Genomic DNA, 18,948 nt, shown 5'->3' with positions numbered 1-18,948 from the left:
CCCTCAGCTCCCTGACGCCTGGGACTGTCTAGCCCATCTATGTCTTCTCCCCAGCCTGTGCCTCAAAGCCAGAGCTGCCGCTCTCAGGGGGAGGGGTGGGGCTCTGCGGCCTGAGTTGCAGGTGGGGGGAGGGGAGGCGGAGCGTCTTTGTTGGGAAGGTGCCATGAGAGGGCAGGGCCAGTGGAGAAGTGAGAGGTGTGAGGCCCCAGGCAGGGACTGGGACAGGTGGCTGGGTCCCTAGAGAGCAGTAAGTCCCGCTTGGGGGCTGTGAGGAGGCCCCCGCTAACTCCCAAATACCGTCTGCGAGGGCTGGGGGTGGGGGCGGAAAACGTGTGCAGAGGTCTGTTCCTATGGAGAGGCCCTGTGGCCAGCAGCCTCCTCCCTGGGAAGCTGGTGACACAATGGCCCTCAAGGCCTCCCACCGCGCTGGCCCAGATGAACAATTGCAGCAGGGCTGAGCTCCAGGCACCGACTTTCTGCCAGCCCAGAAGCCACCAGTCGTTCTGCAGACCCCAGTCCCAGCTCACAGGGTGGCTGAGCTGGAGACAAAGCCAGCCCCTCTGACGAAGGTAGAAGAGGCTGCTGGTCGCTGTCTCTCCTGCAGCCTGGCTGGCGGCCAGTCTGGCAATGGCCCTGATCTGGCCCCATGGCCCTGATGTCCAGAGACAGCTTGAGTTTCCCCAGAGGCTTGTCTCTGGACAGTGGAACCCCTGTGTCAGGCCTGGGCTTTTCTCTCTACTGTCCCAGAGTGATGATCTCACCCCCATGCTCCCCGCACACAGTTCCTCCCACCATTACGGTGGGGTGGCAGGGGGTGGGGGTTGGGAGCCAGAAGAACCTTGAAGAGGGTGGTGGGGAAGTTTCAGGCTCTAAGCTTGACCCACAGAGCAGAGCGTGAGCCCTGTCAGGCTCAGGGCCTTCACCTTGTAAAGGATACGATTCCCATTCTCTTTATCAGGAAGCTGAGGGGCAGGGGCCTGTGGCAGAGAGAGAGAGCCCCTCAGTCCTCTCTGCTCAGTGCTCCCGTGGCCCCATCCCTGCATCTGTGGCTGTCATATGCAGACATGTGGCCCGGAGAAGGTGGGCACCAGCCAGTGTCAGTTGTTCCAGGAGTCAAGCCAGGTACCTCATCACCGTCTTCCTGTTCCTCCCCTCCACAAGCAGGCCCTCCTGCTCTCTCCTCTGGTCCTTCAGTTTCCCCCAGGAGGCTTCTGTGTCCTCCTGCCTCTCCTCTCCCAAAAAGTGCGAGGCTCCTGCCTCTCCATCCTCTTCCTGTTGTCCTTGTGTATCTCTGGCTGTGTCCAGGGTCCACCCACGTGGCCCCTGCACCATCTGCAGGGCCTGGTCTTCCATGTGAAACAGGGCATGCAGGCCTCGAGGTGGACCCTGCAGGGAACTTCTTCCTGGCCCCTCCCTGGAATGTTGGGCCTCCTCTGTCCAGGACCTAAAAGTAGGAGAGAAGGACATTTCTCTGACCAGAGCTGTCCCTGGACCCTCTGCTGGCGTCGCTCCCAGGCACAGCTGCCCCATCCCCCCCTAGTCCCCAGGCCACCCACCTGGGCTTCTGCCTCAGTTTCCCTGCCCCAGTTTCCCTGCCCAAACTTGTTTCCACGTGGGCCAGTGGGCTCAGGGTTGCTACCAGTCCCTTCCTATGATTGAACCCTACTCTCTGTCCCTGCAGAGGGGTCTTCAACAGCTAACCAAGTCCCTGAACCCCAAGAAGCCACCCCATCACACCCTCAGCTTCCATGTCCTCCCTGCCAGCTGAACCCATGGCAGAGATGTTATTAGAAACTTGCAGACCCAGGGAGCATTGGGATCAGAGTCTGGCCTGTGCAGGGGTGGCTGGCCTCGTGTCTTAGCCCAGCTCAGGCCCAAGGGGGTGCCCTCCTTCCTCAACACAGGCAGGAGACACTCCAGTCTGTGTAGCTCCTGACTTGGGCCTCATAGATACCACTTCCGGCCAACTCCAACAGCTCCAGAGCACGTGCTGAGTAAAAGACGTCTGGCCGATGAGGGAACAGGAGCCCAATCCATGCAGCCAGAAATGGAGCAGTTTGGATTCAAAATCAGACCTGACCCCAATCCCGGGTTCTTTCTACTCGAGTAGATGCTGCTTTGGGGATAACCCTTCAACCGGTGGTTACCTGGTTTCCCTACCCAGGGAGCATCCAGAGTCTCTGCTGTCAGACCCAGGGCCTTGCCTGCCTGATGGGCTTCAGGGAGGAGGTGGCCCAGACCCCCGCCCAGCACGTGGCACAGCCCCAGGAGCAGTCAAGGCCTGGCTGTGGGCCCAGGACCCTGCTGGGTGGTCCCCCACGGGCTGCAAAGGCTGAGCCGCCCCCTCCAGACCCCTCCCGCCAGCGCATTCCTGGCTCCCCGGCCCCTCCCCTGGCTCCCGGGCCTCCCAGCCCCCTTCCCCGCTGGCCCAGCCCGCGTCTGAATCTGCTTCTGATTCCAGCTCCGCCGATGAGGCCCCCTCCCCTTCCCTCCCTGCTTCCCGACCCGAGCAGCCCCGCCCCCGGCTGGGCCAGTGCTTGCGCCTGCTGCGCCCCCCACCCCCTCCTGGCACAGCTCGTTCGCCCTGGCTGCAGCCGGGAGGAGGCGTCGGCCAGTGCACCGCAGGCCCCGCCCGCCCACGGCCCTTCCCGGGAGGCCGGGAGACCCACTCCTCCCGGCCCTCGGTGGGTGAGTGCGACCGGCGGGCGGCGGGTGGGGCCTCCGCGGGCGGAGGCACCGGGAGCGGGGACGACGCCTGTCATCACTCCAGGCCCAGCGGGAGGACGCGCCAACATCCCCGCTGCTGCGCAGGGCCCGGGGCGTGCCCGCCGCGGCTCCTACCTCTGGGCCCGGCTGGGGCCGCCTGGGGGCTCTGTTCCTCGGCATTGCGGGGCCTGGCGGGCAGAGCCGCGGAGGGGGCTCCTTCTCCCCGAGGGCAGCGTCTTGGGGCCCGGCCGCTGGCTGACCCGTGGTGGCTCCGGCCATGCCCGGCTGGCCCTGGGAGCTGCTGCTAACTGCAGGTACGCTCTCCGCCGCCCTGAGCCCGGGACCGCCGGCGCCCGCCGACCCCTGCCACGATGAGGGGGGCGCTCCCCGGAGCTGTGTGCCGGGCCTGGTGAACGCCGCCCTGGGCCGCGAGGTGCTGGCGTCCAGCACGTGCGGGCGGCCGGCCACTCGGGCCTGCGACGCCTCCGACCCGCGACGGGCACACCCCCCCGCTCTCCTGACCTCCGCAGGGGGCACGGCCAGCCCTCTGTGCTGGCGTTCAGAGTCGCTGCCTCGGGCACCTCTCAACGTGACTCTCACGGTGCCACTCGGCAAGGCTTTCGAGCTGGTCTTCGTGAGCCTGCGCTTCTGCTCAGCTCCCCCAGCCTCCGTGGCCCTGCTCAAGTCGCAGGACCATGGCCGCAGCTGGGCCCCGCTGGGCTTCTTCTCCTCCCACTGTGGCCTGGACTATGGCCGCCTGCCTGCCCCTGCTATTGGCCCAGCTGGTCCAGGGCCTGAGGCCCTGTGCTTCCCGGCACCCCAGGCCCAGCCTGGTGGCAGCGGCCTTCTGGCCTTCAGCGTGCAGGACAGCAGCCCACCAGGCCTGGACCTGGACAGCAGTCCAGTGCTCCAAGACTGGGTGACCGCCACCGACATCCGCATAGTACTCACAAGGCCTAGTGCGGCGGGCAACCCCAGGGACTCGGAGGCCCTCTCTTACTCCTATGCAGCCACCGACCTCCAGGTGGGCGGGCGCTGCAAGTGCAATGGACATGCCTCACGGTGCCTGCTGGACGCGCAGGGCCACCTGATCTGCGACTGTCGGCACGGCACCGAGGGCCCCGACTGCGGCCGCTGTAAGCCCTTCTACTGCGACAGGCCATGGCAGCGGGCCACAGCCCGGGAACCCCACGCCTGCCTCGGTGAGGCCTTGGAGGGTGGCCTGGGGACCTTGGACCCAGCCAGCCTGCCCCTGACCCATCCCTCCCTGCAGCTTGCTCCTGCAACGGCCACGCCCGCCGCTGCCGCTTCAACATGGAGCTGTACCGACTGTCCGGCCGCCGCAGCGGGGGTGTCTGCCTCAACTGCCGGCACAACACCGCCGGCCGCCACTGCCACTACTGCCGGGAGGGCTTCTATCGAGACCCTGGCCGCGCCCTGAGTGACCGTCGGGTTTGCAGGGGTGAGCCTGCCACCGGCCACCTGCAGGCCCTCAGCCTCTGACTTCCCAGATACCCAGACAGGCTTCTGACCAGGCCCTTCCCACCTCTGTCCTCAGCCTGCGACTGTCACCCCGTTGGTGCTGCTGGCAAGACCTGCAACCAGACCACAGGCCAGTGTCCCTGCAAGGACGGCGTCACTGGCCTCACCTGCAATCGCTGCGCCCCTGGCTTCCAGCAGAGCCGCTCCCCAGTGGCGCCCTGTGTTAGTGAGTGTGCCTGCCCTGCCTCAGCCACCAAGCCAGAGTCACCCCAGCTCCCTGCTGTTGTCCCCAGTTTGTTCCTGGAGCCCTGCAGATCTCTCTGCCCCTCCATCGCAGGCCATTCTCCCTCCTTCTCCGCAGAGACCCCTATTCCTGGACCCACTGAGGACAGCAGCCCTGCGCAGCCCCAGGGTGAGTGGACACAGGACAAGGCCCCAGACAGGCATGACTCTAGGGGAGGGGGCTCTGGGTTCCGGGAGAGAAGGGTGGGGAAAGGGGGAATGGGAGTCTGTCCCAGCCTCCCACCCTCTGTCCAGACTGTGACTCGCACTGCAAACCTGCCCGTGGCAGCTACCGCATCAGCCTGAAGAAGTTCTGCAGGAAGGACTACGGTAGGCGCCGTCAGGCCTCCCGCGGACCTTCCCACCTTCCTCCTCTCCGCGCCTCCCCTCGACCAACATCACCTTGGAACACCTTGACCGTTGCTGGGCCCCAAGGCCCATCCCCATCTCTCAGGTCCCCGACGGGCGGCGGCCCCGCCCCTTCAGCCCCCACGGTCCTCCCGCGTCCTCCCGCCCCACCCGGCGCGGGCAGCCCCCTCCTGACCCCGCCCCCTCTCGCTCTTCCCGCAGCGGTGCAGGTGGCGGTGGGCGCGCGCGGCGAGGCGCGCGGCGCGTGGACGCGCTTCCCAGTGGCGGTGCTCGCCGTGTTCCGGAGCGGAGAGGAGCGCGCGCGGCGCGGGAGCAGCGCGTTGTGGGTGCCCGCGGGGGACGCGGCCTGCGGCTGCCCGCGCCTCCTCCCAGGCCGCCGCTACCTGCTGCTGGGGGGCGGGCCCGGAGCCGCGGCCGGGGGCGCAGGGGGCCGGGGTCCCGGGCTCAGCGCCGCCCGCGGAAGCCTAGTGCTGCCCTGGAGGGACGCGTGGACGCGGCGCCTGCGGAGGCTGCAGCGGCGCGAGCGGCGGGGGCGCTGCGGCACTGCCTGAGCCCGCGGGTGGGAGGGGCGGGCGCTGCCCCACATCCAGGAGCACGTTCACCCTGTGCCTTCGCCTGCCGAGGATTCCTTGCTCGCGTCGTGCTTGTCGCCACCTGGGCCACCGCCCCGCCCCTCCGGCAGCTCCCTCGATACCTCCCGTCTGGCCCCGGCGGATGTGACCGGCGCAGCGACAGCCCGCCCCGCACCGAGGCGGGTGATACGGCGCCATGGTCTCCCCCCACCCGGCCGTCGGCCCTGTACCAGGGGCACTGTGATACCCCGAAGGCTGTGAACCCGTCGTGATGCCAGGCCCTCTCGGGGGTCTCAGATCATCCCCCGGGCCTCGGTGATGCACCCCGACCCGGGCGGCGACCCGCCAGGGAGCGCGCTAACCTCCCCAAAGACTGTGGCCACTGCAGGCGCCTTGGAGCCCCCTTGGGGGGACAGGGCGTCTCCTGCCTGCTGCAGCCCCGCAAGGGCGGCGGCCTCGGCCCCTGCAGGCTGGGCGTCTGCCGCCGGGTCTCGCATCTTTCTTGGCCGGCTATGTCCCCATCTGCGGGCTCCGTCCGGCCGTTCCTCTCTCTGCCGCGTCTCCCCCGCTCAGGGCCTGTCCCAGGACTCCCTTCCGGCCCTTCTCCCCCGGCTCGGGGCTGGACGTCGCGCCCACGCGGTTCCAGATCCACGCGTGACCCGGCCGGGCGGAGACTCCGACAGGTGGCTGTCCGGGCCCCCGATGCCCTAGGCGGGGCCCTGCCACCCTCCCGCCCCGCTTGGCTCGCCCCCTGGGACCGCACTGCAGCCGCCGCCCCTCTGCACCGGACCGGTCCCCGGCCGGCGCCTGCTTCCGCCGCAGCCGCAGCCAGCCGCCGGCGCGCATGCCCAGAGCCCGGCCGGCCGGAGACCCGCCGGCGCTCCGGGGTGGGCACTGCGCGCGAGCTTGGCGGGGGCGGGGCCGCGCGCGCGCGTGCGCAGAGAGCCCGGCCGCGGCGAGCTGAGGAGACAGCGGCGCGCGGAGGTGGGTGCGCTTGGGGCGTGCGGGGGGCGCGCGGCGGGGTGGCCCGGCCGGGCCGGGTCCCCGCTGTCACCGCGGCCGACGCGTGCTGGGGGCAGGAGCGTGGGGGCTGGGCTGCGGGCCCCGTCCGAGGCGGGGATGCCCAGCCACGCGGGGTTGGGGGCTCCGGAGCCCGGCAGTGCCGCGCGCTGCGGCTGCGGCTCGTCCTCGGGGGTGGGGGGGGTGCGCAGGAGCGGGAGCCCCTGGGCGCGAGGCCCGAACCCCGCCCGGCTGCTGTCGCCCGCGTCCCGGCCCAGGGCAGGGTGTCGTTGGCAAGAGCCAGCTCTGTGTCAGTCTTTCCTTGGGGCGCTTTCCGTCTCCGCAGGGTCGGAAATCCTCTTCGGGGCCGGGTGAGATTGCCACAGATTCTGATGAGACCCGCCCTGTGGACCTGCAGCGGCCCTGGGCCCCGCCCCACCCCGGATGACACACCCCCACCGCCCACCCTGCTGGGGGTCCGCCCGTCCCCGGCCGGTCCAGTGGTGCGCCCCGCTGGGTGCTCCGAGCCCTGGGAGGTGGAAGCCGGGGACCCCCAGCCCTGAGCCGGCACAGCAGAGGGGAGAGCCGGCCCCACCTGCGCTGGGCCGCATCTGCTCCCGCCCCCTCCAGGCGGGAGTCCCCGCGGCCTGGCCACAGGCTGTCTTTGGTGGCCCCGTTCGGAAACTAGCCAGGCTCGGAAACCCGCTGTGGGCCTCCCGGGTTACTGCTTGCGGGGGGTGACATGAAAGGCCAAAGGTTGTCTGAAAGCCACCTGGTTTGTGTGGAGGTGCAGGTGCAACTGTTAGGTTGGTTGCAGGTTGGTGAGGTCGTGAAGCCAGTGTTACTGTGTTTCCCCAGCAGCTTATTCCGGAATGGGGGTGTCAGCTTATGGAAGCACTGGCGGGTGATTTTTCCCTGTTTTGCTGTGTTTGCCCTGGAGTCAGCAGGTGATTTCCAGGCAATGTGCAGAAGGAACCGTCCCATTATTTGGCACCTGTGTGCTATTTCCTCCACCTGAGGGCCTGGGCTCCGTCTTCACGTTCTGTCCTCAGCGCACAGTAGGCACCCGTGGATGACGCGTGTGGCCTTTCCTCTGCCTAAGGTCCAGGGCTCTGTCCACAGCACACAGTAGGTACCTGTGGATGTTTGCTCAGTTGTGGTGAAGACACACAGTCAGGTACTCTACATTTTAAGGAACACAGACTGGGCAAAACCAATCCAGATAAGAAAGATCAAGAAATCATATGGAAGATTTTGCAGTTCCTCTTCCTGGCCCGTGGCATGACCCCTGCGTGCGCTTCCTTTTATTCTGAGCATTGATCCTCATCTAATCTGAACACTCAGATAAAGGCTTTACATGGAGTACTTATTGGGGAGTGTGTGCTCTGCTTAGAAGCCTGTCTTTCCCTGTGAACAGGGCTGGAGCCACACTGTTCATCTCTGCTTCCCCCAAGCCTGGCCACGGGGCGGCCAGAGGTTCTCTCTACAGAATGGTTGAACTGGATCAAGGTCCTTTGTCGGAATGATAACTATTGCAGTTGCTTTCCACTGGATTGAGGGTGACCTTCTGGGGATGCAGAAGTAATCTAGGCAGGGTTTTCATAACAACAATCCGTTTGGCCACCCAGGGTCTGTAAAGTCACCTGCGGGGTAGCCTTGCTAGCTCTTGCTGACCACACCTGCCAGGGCTGTCCAGCAGGCTCGAGTGACCTTGGGCATGCTGTGTTGCTCTTAATTAACTACAGATTGAGCCAAGCTCAAAAAACATATTAAATGTTTGCCTTTAGATGGTTTCTGGTTTAAAGTACATAAGGACGATGAAGCAGATTATAAAAAAAGCACTTAACATTTACCCTGTTCAATGTTTTACCAGTCAGAGCATACGTTTTCTGTTATGACAACTCTGTAAATGGAAGAAAGAAGTCCTTTTCAACTCAAAGCAGCAATTTCAGTGGCTGTTTCAAACATTGCCTTTCAATTGGAGATAATATCAGAGAAACAAAACCTCAGGCTTTTTACTGAGGACCAACTTGAATTCATTATTCGATGATTTTCTGCATCCTTTCTTTCAACATGGATTTACTAAGCCAGGAGCAGTGGTTCATGCCTGTAATCCCAACGCTTTGGGAGGCTGAGGCAGGAGGATCACATGAGCCCAGGAGTTCAAGACCACCCTAGGGAACATAGAGAGGTCTCGTCTCTATAAAAAATTCGCCAAGTATAGTGGCATGCACCTGTGGTCCCAGCTACTCGGGAAGCTCAAGAATGCAGTGGGCTGTGATTGTGACAGGGCAACATAGTGAGACCCTGCCTCTGAAAACCAAAACAAAAGTGCATTTATTGAATTCATACTTCATAGGAGGCACCATGCTGTGCGTTCTGTGGATTCGGTGTTGAGTAAGAGTTGGTCTCAGCCCTTGGACTTATATTGCAGTGAGGAGAGAGGAGAATCAACACAAGGTAGAACCTCCCACAGAGGTGGACAGAACCTTCAGTGGGTGCAGAGGCCTGGCGTCCAGCTGGATTATGGTGGAGGTGGAGCTCTGAGATGGGCTTGAGCTTCATTTTGAAGGATGATCGGGGTGGCAAGAGCAAGTGAGGGAAAGCACCTTCCCACAAAGGGACAGTGTATATAAAGTAATGGGTGTGGTTCCTGCCCACCAAGTCTTGGGAGAGGGGCAATGGTGGCCCCAGGTGGATAGGGTGAAGTGAGTAAGCTAGGCTGACCGCAGGCTGGGAAAAGCCTTGAGTGACAGCCTGGGAGTATGAATTTCACTCTGAGTGCCATGAAGCCTCCGAAGATCTTGGGTTTGTGAGTGACTGGATCAGAGGTGGCCAGGGAGGTGAAGGGCTGCATAGAGGCCAAGGCCAGTTGAGGGACTGTCATGGCACACCCAGAGAGATGTCAGCACAGAAAAGAGGAAGACTCAGCTGGGCACAGGGGTTCACACCTGCAAGCCCACACTCTGAGAGGCTGAAACGGGAGGATCGTCTGAACCCAGGAGTTGCAGGCTCAGTGAACTGTGATTGGGCCACTGCACTCCAGCCTGGACAACTCTGTGTCAAAAGGAAAAAGAGAGCAAGACTCTGGGACAAGTGGCTGCAGGCTGGGGAGAGCCAGGGAGGAAGGAGGGGATGTTCCAGGATTGAGCGGCTGGCGGTGCCACACCCCGTGCAGAATGTGAAGGGAGGGAGCAGGCTGGCACCGTGTGGAGATGCTGATGATGTTACTGTGAGACGTCTGGGCAGTAAGCACTTGTGTTCTGGCCTGCAGCCAAGGAGAATGTACCAGGCTAGGGAGCATTTTTGGGATGCTATGTGGCGTCTAAGCTGGCAGTTGGGCTGGGTCTTCCCAGGAGAATGTGTAGAGTGAGAAAAACAAGACAGAACCCTGAACCCTGTAGGCTCCTAATAAATTCCGAAAACAGAGTCATTAAGGTAACAGAAAGTCAGTCAGTAAGCCATTGCCTTTCAGGGGAATGTGGGAGGGTAGTGGGCTTTTAATTTTCTTTCTTTCTTTTTTTGTTTTTTGTTTTTGAGACAGGGCCTTCCAAATAGCTGGAACTACAGACTTTTTTCCTTTCTTTTCTTTTCTTTTTTTTTTTTTTTTTTAGACAGAGTTTCCCTCCCGTTGCCCAGGCTGAAGTACAGTGGTGGGGTCATGAAATCATGGCCCACTGCAGCCTCGACTTCTTGGACTCAAGCAATCCTCCCACCTTAGCCTCTTGAGTAGCTGGGACTACAGGTGCACACCACCACGCCCAGCATTTTTTGTAGAGACAGGGTCTTACTTTGTCGCCCAGGCTGGTTCAAATTTCTAGGCTCAAGCAATTCTCCCGCTTTGGCCTCCCAAAGGCTGGGATTATAGGTGTGAGCCACAGTGCCCAGCCTGGGCTTTTAATTCCTGTCACCGACACCCAGTGTGTCTCCTAGAGTGAAGGATAGAATGTGGGACGTGAGGATGCCAGTGTCCTTGCAGCGGCCTTCCTGTCTTACATGTGTGTTCACCTTTTGGGGAACCTCCAGCTTGGTGTCACTTCTCAAAGGACCTGGTTCACCTGCAGTCTGAGGGTTGATCTCAGAGCGTTCTCACAGGTATGGCTCTGGAAAAGACCTTCTCAGACCCAGACACCGAAGGCTGCAGAGCCCTCGGGGTCACCGCCTTCTTCCAGGACCGTTTCTGTGTTGTCCATCAGCACTGGCCACAGGCATGACTTTGGAAAAAAATTTACTAAGGATAGAGGCCAGGCATGTGGTGTGCCTCCCGCAGTCCTCCCACCCTAAGGGGCCAAATGGGTGAGGCTGGGGAAAGGCTGTTCCCCCAAAGCAGCCTCTGCCCGCAGCCGGTACGTGAGCCTCTGGATAAGGTTGTGAGCTGTTATCTACACCCTCCAACAGAACCTTCTCACAGGGGCACGGGCTGTCGGGCCTCCGAGGACCGTGCATGTACAGCCATGGCTTCCTGCCCCTCCCCAGTGTGCGCTTTTCTTTTTCTGTTAATTGTTTTTGTTTTGGTTTGGTTTGGTTTTTGAGACAGAATTTTGCTCTTGTTGGAGCAATCTAGGCTCACCACAACCTCCATCTCCCAGGTTCAAGGGATTCTCCTGCCTCAGCCTCCCAAGTAGCTGGGATTACAGACATGCGCCACCACACCTGGTTAATCTTGTATTTTTAGTAGAGATGGGATTTTGCCATATTGGCCAGGCTGCTCTTGAACTCCTGACCTTGTGATCTGCCCACTTCGGCCTCCCAAAGTGCTGAGATTACAAACGTGAGCCACTGCACCCAGTTGTTTTTTTTTTTTTTTTTTAAGAGACCGGGTCTCACTCTGTCGTCCAAGCTGGAGTGCAGCGGTGTAGTCATGGCTCACTGCAGCCTCTGCCTCCTGGGCTCAAGCCATCCTCCTACCTCAGCCTTCTGAGTAGCTGGGACTATAGGTGCATACCACCACATCTGCCTAATTTTTTATTTTTTGTAGAGATGATATCTTACTATGTTCCACAGGCTGGTCTCAAACTCCTGGGCTCAAGGGATCATTTCACCTCAGCCTCCCAAAGTACTGGGATTACAGGCATGAGCCACTACACCCAGCCTGTTCCCTTTTTTTTACGAGTCATTGAGAAAACACCACAGGGAATCTACTGAGGATACAGATTTCCCATAATCTGAAACCGTGTGTCTGGCTGATTGTTACACAATTTTAATTGGGTGCTTCCAGTAAAAGCCCTTCCACTCACTGTGGCATGCCAAACGGATCCCATCACCTGGGTCCCTTCAGCCTTTTCTTGAATCATTTCCACCCCCTTCCCTAATTATAGTCTGTGATCCCTTTCCCAGCAAGGGGCCTCTAGCCTTCCTACCTTGGTAAACCTGTGGCCTTAGAAGGATTGCGGTATGGACATGAACTTTTAAGCTCTGGCGGCTTCCTGGACTGCCCTCTCCCTGTTCCCCGCACTCGGGTGTACTGTCCTTTCTTGGCAGGCCAGTGAACCCCAGGCCTCTATTTTGGGCCCTTTGGCTTCTTGGTGCCTGTTACACTGGACCATAGAACTGTCTTAATCAGAGCCCCAGAGGACACTCACTGGACTCTCACAGAGCTGGGTAGCTCTGACCAGGCTTGCCCACCAGGGTCTTGTCCTTTGACCACACTGTCTCTACCACTTCCTGAGGGTAAGGCCTCCTCACCCTGCAGGATCCAGCAGAGGCAGGTATTGGCTCTGGGAAGGCACCCTACCACAGCACCTGCACTTTGAATTGGTGTGGTCAGTACACCCGACCGGGGCTGGGTGGGGCCGTGCCTCTGTGCTCAGGTACCTGGCACACTGGCATTCAGGAAGCATGTCTTGAATGCCTGTTAAAATGATGAGGAGACCGGGCGTGGTTGCTCGCACCTGTAATCCCAACGCTTTGAGAGGCCAAGGTGGGAAGACTGCTTGAGGGCAGGAGTTTGAGACCAGCCTGGGCAGCGCAGTGAGACTCTGTCTCTACCAGACATAAAAAGTAAATAAAAATAAAATGATTAAACCTGCCACAACTCCATCCCGAGCTGGATCTCTTCCTAGGTCTAAAGACACTTGCTGAGAACCTGACGTGTGCCTGGCCTTCCACGGCACACCTGTCACTGGCACCTGGCTTGGAACTCAGACCCATCAAAATTCCTGTGCTGCTGAGAGCTGAGCTCTCTGGTTCTCCTCCTGTGTCCTGGGGGGTGTTTTCCAGACCTGCTGTTGGGAGAACCTTTGGACTTAGATGATAAAGATCCTGAATTAGCAAAGTCCTGAGCCAACTCCAGCCCCTGCCTTTGGGTGGACCAGACCAGGCTGGGGAAAGAAAGATGTCTGCCTATGAAAGAGAACAGGGTACCATCTTGAGTGCCTGGCCCAAGGTTGAGGCTCAGCCTGCCCCCACTCAGGCTCCAAGTCACAGTTACTGTGCTCAGGAGCCACAGACACTGTGCGTTTACTTTTCCAACCAGCGCAGGCAGGTGGGCCAACTGGCCACAGTGTGGTGACTAACACCTCATTAATGGTCACACCCCTTTTGTACCTGGCATCCACTGTGTGCCTCCAGCAAAGAGCCCACTATCAAGTTCCCCAGTCAGCAGCTACTTGGTAGTCACTGTGGAATGCCGGTCGCCATTAATATTTGAAAGATGCCTGTGCTCTGCTTCAGGCTGAGGCAGGCACCCCTTACCTTCCTGTCATGTGAAGATGCCTGCAGGAAAGGTCACACCTGGGGCGGGCCGGCTCATGATGCTTCCTGTTGTTATTTGGCCTTCAAAATTAAATTTGTCTTGGGCCCAAGTGGTCTGTGATTTCTCTGAGCCTCTGCCTGTCTACTGTGTTCCCTCCTTCCCAGAGTAGGCTGGGCATAGTGTGAGACTTGGGTGCAGAAGTCACGGTCCAGTAGCAGGGCTGGGTGGATAAACCGGCGCCACGAGGGTGGGTGTGCTGGGCGAGGGTGAGGACAGATGTGGACAGGCGGCGTGGAGCTGGCTTGACACTGCCCTGGAGGTCCCATGGACGCCTGTGAAGGAGGGGAGATTGGACTGAGCAGAAAGGGAAAGGGGGCAAGTGTGTCCTGCCTCTCTGGACAGTGACATTCCCTCAGTCTAGTGTGGGGACTGTAGTTGGCACTGTGTGACCAGGACTCCTGAAGCTGTTGTCAGAGGGCAGGGAGGGGCTGGATCCTGAAGGGCGCGGGACCCCAGGAGAGGGTTTCAGGTGGAGAATGGTGACAGGGGAAGCCCTGAGCGGGCAGGAGACCGGGAGTGGGAGCTGAGTTGTGCTGGAGTCACGTGGAGTGTGAATGTTGTGAGTGTCCCAGAGACACCTGGGAAGCAGCTGGAGGGACGGGCCTGAACCTCAAGGAAGAACTCTAGCCTCAGGAGAGGGTGGGCTCCTTTGGAGAGACAGGCACAGAGTCTGGAGGAGCAGCCGTGGAGAGGTGAGGCAGACGGGATGAGGCCTGGCGGCCGGCACGGCCAGCGGGGGAGGGCGGAAGCCGGGTGTCGTCTGCTCTTGCCAGCTGCTCGGCTCAGAAGAAAAACGGAGAAGAGGCGGAGCTGGAGCGGAGCCCTAGGCCCTGTGGTTTGCTGTGTTTAGGGCCTGTTGTCTCAGCACAGGGGAGCCTTGGAGAGATGGGGAGCCAGGGTCCCCGGAAGGTGAGATCCAGGACTGGGTCAGGGGCTTTGGTCTGCGGTGGGAATGCAGGTAGCTGGGAAACTCCTCTCTGACAAGCCCCCTTTCCTGGGGGAGAGTGGGTGGGAGGTGGCAGCTGCGAGCTGGAGAGGAGAGGGCGTCGGCGAGGTGGGCTTCGAAGGCTGCCAGGACGCACTGCAGGGGGCCGCTCCAGACTTCTCCCTCCTCTCAGCTACTCTCAGGCCTCACGCTGACTTCCTTGCGCAGTTTCTCCATATGGCTGAGACACGAGTGTGGGGTTGGTGGGTGGGAGCTGGGCCTTGGTGTGATGGGTCCAGGCTGAGCTGGCAAGACAGAAAAGCCAGAGCGGCAGGCGGTTGGGGGGCTCCCAGCTCGGAGAGGGAGGAGGGCACTGGGGACTCTAGGATGGGCTATGGGTGGGTTGATGACGGTGCAGCCTCTGGAGTAGGGAGAGTGCTTTTCTGGAATGCCCAGGGACTGGATAGAAAGGTAGAGGTGTAAAGGCTTTTAGGTTCAAGAGAACATGGAGCTTCCAGCCAGGACTGCGAACTTGGCCCTCAAGGGAGGGCAGCACAGAGAGGAAGGTCCTGAGCTGGAGAGAGGAGGCAGGTGGTGATGGAGAGAGCCCAGCAGCTGCTTGGCCATGAGGGAACATTCGGGAAGGATGAGAATGTGGTAGTGGTGTGTTTGCCACAGGCAATTTCCAGAGAAACAGAGGTTGGGAGCAGGGGCCAGGGGTAAAAGGCGGATAGCAAGGTAAGGAGGTGTGGGGGAAGACCAGCGGCTGTGCTCACCGAGGTTAGTGACAGTCACTATCCAGCTCCGGTCAGACATCGTCCTGTAGCTCAGGGTCTTACTGGTGTGGGGGCACAGGTCAGGGAAAGGGGATCGCCAGAGGAGCCTTCTCAAAACATGCCTGTGTGACTGTCTCCCACCCCTGACATTCTGCATGGGAGGTCCAGGGGGTACCCACCCCACATGCAGCGGACCCCTGGTGGTCTTTTCCTCTCAGCCTCCCCTCCTCTCCTCCCCAACTCGCCACCCCCTGTGGATGTTTCTGATGACCATGGCCTCTGCACACGCCCTTCAGGCCACCACGCCACAGATCTTTCTGAAATAAAAGCTTCATCTCGCCTCTCCACCCCAGTACTCTGGTGGTGCCCTGTCACTATAGGGATGGGGTGGAGCTCGTGACTCAGTTGCCCACACTCCCCGCTTTAGAGCAAGTCTTATATTTCCCTGCCTCTGAGTGCGGGTCTTGCCCCTGGCGCACCCCTCTCCTCCCTCCCGGTCTGCCCTGCAAACCCCAGCATGATGTAACTGCCTTGCATAAGGTCTTCCAGAACCACTCCAGCTCCCCGGGGCCTCTCCATCTACATGTGTCTACAAATCCACTTTCCAGCCTCACTGCCAGGTGACCAATTTCTCTCTCAGCTATTCCTAGCTCAGTACCAGGCGTCTAGGAGGCGCTCAGGAGAAGGTTCCAGAAAGAGCAGGTACACCTAGGTGCACAGACGAGGCCAGTGGCTCTCTTCCATCACGGCCCACTGTGCCAGCCCCATTCTTCCAGGGCTGAGGCCTGGGGCGGCGGGGCTATGTGGCAGGACGAGCGTCTGCCTGCACTTGGGGCCTCTACCTGGGATTTGTCTGTGTCTCTAAGGCATCCAGCAGATTCTCGGCGGACAGGATTAGGTGTTCCCTGGCCTCTCCCAACAGGGAGGTGGGAGGCCTGGGCACTTCGTGAAGAAATCAGACTTGGCTTGGACTTGAGAGGAAGGTCTCCTAGCCAGAAGAGGTGCCATCACCTCCCTGGAGCTGAATGCTGGGCTACCTCTCCCCTCACCCCTACCATCCACCTGCCACTCCAGGTCTGCTCTTAGGCCCCAGCCCGCGCCCCGTCCAGTGTGTTCCTGCGGCCTCCCTCCACCAACACTCCCGGCACGTCCGTCATGTTGTGAAATATCTGTTTGGTCTTTGTCCTTATTTTGTGACATACAACTCCTGAAATCCTCAGAATCTCTGTGGCGCTGTCTTTCTACGTGCTGGTGTTGACTGATAGCTTCAGGGTGGCGCTGGTCACTGGGAAGACCAGGCAGGATTAGTAGGTTAGGACTTTCAGCCCCACCCCTAAACGCAGGGAGGGGAGAGGTCCAGAGGTCGAAGGGCGAGCTGATTGTCAGTGGGTTGATCAATCGTGCCTACTTAATGAAGCCTCCACATAAAGCCTAGAGGACAGGACTTGGGGAGTTTCTGGACAGCTGAACAGGAGGGGTACCTGGAGGGCAGCACCGTGTCCCTCTCCCGTACCTCACCCTAAAGGTCCTGTCATCTCTGTCCTTTGTAACAACCTTTTTATTAAACTAATGAATGTAAGTATTTCCCTGAGTTCTGTGAGCTGCTCCAGCAAATTAATTGAACCCAAAACAGGGATTGTGGGAACCTCAACTTGAAGTTGGTCCCTTAGAAGTTCCAGAGGCCTGGATTTCTAACCGGTGTCTGGGTGCGTGGGGAGCTTGAGGACTGAGCTCCTGACCTGTGGGATCTGAGCTCTCTCCGGGTAGATGTCTCCAGGGTTCGGGATTGAATTGGAGGATGCCCCGCTAGCGCCCGCTGTAGAATGGATTTCCTGCTGCCTGGAGGAACCCCTGCATTTTCTGGGTCGCAGAGCCTGTGCCGATGGCTGTGCTGGTGTCAGAGCAGAGGGAAACATGGTTTGAGAGTAGTTCCAAACAGTCCAGTCACCCTGGAGCAGAGCTCTCTCAGCCACCCCCACACCGTCCCTACCATTCCCACCTGACCCACTGCTCCCCCTGCCCCATGGATTCCGGGCACTCTGAGCTTCGCTGTCAGCTCACATCCCTGCGGCTGCCTGGCAGGTGTGGTCTGTGCTCAGGAGTGGGTGGAGCCTGCCGGCCTTCCCGCAGCACTTAGCTAGGTCCAGGAGCGAGAGTTTTGGATTCTGCCAGGGAAGCCCGCTGAGAGGAGTGCGCATCTCCTAACATGTGAAACCCGCAGGGGCCAGAGTGCTTCCTTCCTGTTGTCCCTGGCTGCCGACACTGGGGTTCCCCACACATGGAGCCCGGTCTCATTTCCTCTTCCTCTTCCTTCCCGTCCCACTCCCAGGAAATGATGAGGGATTGCTCAGAGCAGGCAGGAAGAACTGAGAAGAACACAGCTGATGCCCACGCCCTGTTCTGCGGCCCTGTGACTGAGGCCCAGCCAGACAGAACCCCTGGTCCTTGTTAGCTGCTTCTGGGAGGGGGGCTGATCCTGTGGCCAGGATGGGTGTGGCGGTCAGGCCAGGCGGGATGGGGCCCAGGCCTGCAACCCCAGCTTTTCAACCTGGAGTCCTAGCGAACGCTGACCTACCTTGGGACGGGGCTACCTTTTGCCCAGGGGGCTGCAATTGGCCCCTTGGTAGCATCTGGGAGTGCGTAGGGTACCCTCTGTGCTGTGGGCCTTGCCCCCAGGGCTCTGCCTCCAGCCTGCGCTCCTCTGGCATTTGTCTAAGAACCATCTGTATCGAAACTGGCTCTGAAAACTTCACAGTGGGGCTTTCCTGGGCTGGAAGTCCTTGTTCATCGCTCGCCCCTGCGTCCAACATCCCCAGTGGCCTGGGCTCCCCCAGTCTTCACCCTCTGGGTCTAGACTCTGCCTTCCTTTCTCCCTGGCTTCTCTGTCCCAACCCTTCCTCCTCCAGGGCCACCAGGGGGGATTTCTGTAAACACAGATGTCAGCCGGTCACCCGCCTAGACTCTCATCCTACCCCGTGTGGGGGCACTCGCCTCTTCGCCCACCCCAGCCCCTCAGCACTGCCAGGATGGCCCGGTTCGCCTTGCCCACTCTTGCCTCTGGGTGTGAGGGGCACCGTCTCCAGCCACAGGCTGCCTCCACGCCTTTCCGCCCCTTTCACAGCCCTGACCTTGGGGTTCCCCTAGCACGTCCTGAGCTGCCGAGGTTGACAGCCTCCTCTCAAGCCATCTCTTCCTGGCACAGAGGAGGCACCTCAGTGGAGGTTTGTCACATGACGACCTGCGGGATGAGGGAGCCTCTGTCATGTGCTGCCTCCTCCCGTTTCCTGTGACCCAGGACAGGAGCGGTCCCCAGGAAGGGAGGCCCGTGTCCAGGATTGGCATTGGCGATGTTAAAATGTCATCACCGAGGCTAAATGTGTGTTCTGTTTTTGTCACATGAAACAGAGTTTGTTTTCTAATCCAGTTGCTTGGGAAAATCACATTCCTCCCAAAGAAGTGAGACGTGCAGAGGCCTCGTGACTCAGGCACTCAGGCCTGGAGTTTGGGGTTTGGGGACAGCAGGTGGTGTTGCTAGCAGGAGCCTCCCCGGGGTGGTCTTTGTCTCCAAGACTTGTGGGAGGGCCCTGGGCACTAGAAATGGCCAAGTGCTCTAGAGTCCCAGACCTGGGTGGATCCTGCCTGTGCTCGGGGACCCTCTAGAGCCTCTCTCGGAGGTCCTCTTTGTCCCAGGGTAAAGGGAGATGAGCAGGAAGTTAAGTCGCCAGTAGCCAGCAGCTGTGGGGTTGTGTTCCCTGAGGCTGGGGTGAGGCCCTGGTCTGCTGGAGGGGAGGGGCCAGCTGCCCATCGGGGTCCCTCCTGCCCCACTGTCCACGGTGAGGCTTCACCTCCACCCACATCCATGCTCCCTCCCACCTGCCTCCTGGCTAGAAATTAGCTCAAGGCGCCACGCCCTTGACAGACGCCCCTTACCCATCTCCTGGCTGCCTCCCTCTTCCTGTGGGCACCTTCAGAGGGTTTGCTTCGGAGGATGGATTTGGGGTGTTATTGGGGCTCCCATGGAGTGAGGACAATAGGCTGCTGTTGGGTGTTCTTGGCTGAACACCGGTCAGCACGTGGTGGGTA

General features: G+C 60.4%; 2 protein-coding genes across 9 annotated transcripts in view; both read left to right on the top strand.

Moving 5' to 3' along the window:
• Positions 1 to 2,520: 2,520 nt before the first annotated feature.
• On the top strand, positions 2,521 to 6,219 carry NTN3 (netrin 3). The gene is made up of 6 exons (XM_032268156.1): positions 2,521 to 3,908; positions 3,980 to 4,168; positions 4,265 to 4,414; positions 4,550 to 4,600; positions 4,726 to 4,800; positions 5,041 to 6,219. The coding sequence occupies exons 1-6, from the start codon at positions 2,984 to 2,986 to the stop codon at positions 5,388 to 5,390; spliced, it is 1,740 nt and encodes a 579-aa protein (XP_032124047.1). The 5' UTR covers positions 2,521 to 2,983; the 3' UTR covers positions 5,391 to 6,219.
• A 99-nt stretch (positions 6,220 to 6,318) lies between these two features.
• The window catches only part of TBC1D24 (TBC1 domain family member 24), a 36,649-nt gene continuing 24,019 nt past the window's right edge, over positions 6,319 to 18,948 (top strand). For 5 of the 8 annotated variants that reach the window (XM_032268167.1, XM_032268166.1, XM_032268161.1 and 2 more), the window contains exon 1: positions 6,319 to 6,395. The gene's annotated coding sequence lies outside the window, so the exon portion shown is untranslated. The other 3 variants (XM_032268158.1, XM_032268159.1, XM_032268160.1) reach the window with 3 other exon arrangements.

The sequence above is a fragment of the Sapajus apella genome, unplaced genomic scaffold (genome assembly GCF_009761245.1).
Source record: "Sapajus apella isolate SASKATOON/1434 unplaced genomic scaffold, GSC_monkey_1.0 scaffold175, whole genome shotgun sequence".
NCBI lineage: Eukaryota > Metazoa > Chordata > Mammalia > Primates > Cebidae > Sapajus > Sapajus apella.
The sequence above is the reverse complement of the archived record's forward strand: the minus strand, read 5'-3'. Positions and strand labels throughout refer to the sequence as shown.

Coding starts and splice junctions, on each gene's coding strand:
- NTN3 (XM_032268156.1), top strand. CDS start 2,984: ATGCCCGGCTGGCCCTGGGAGCTGCTGCTAACTGCAGGTACGCTCTCC. Junction 4,415..4,549: donor CCCAGTGGCGCCCTGTGTTA/GTGAGTGTGCCT, acceptor CCTTCTCCGCAG/AGACCCCTATTCCTGGACCC. Junction 4,801..5,040: donor GTTCTGCAGGAAGGACTACG/GTAGGCGCCGTC, acceptor CTCTTCCCGCAG/CGGTGCAGGTGGCGGTGGGC.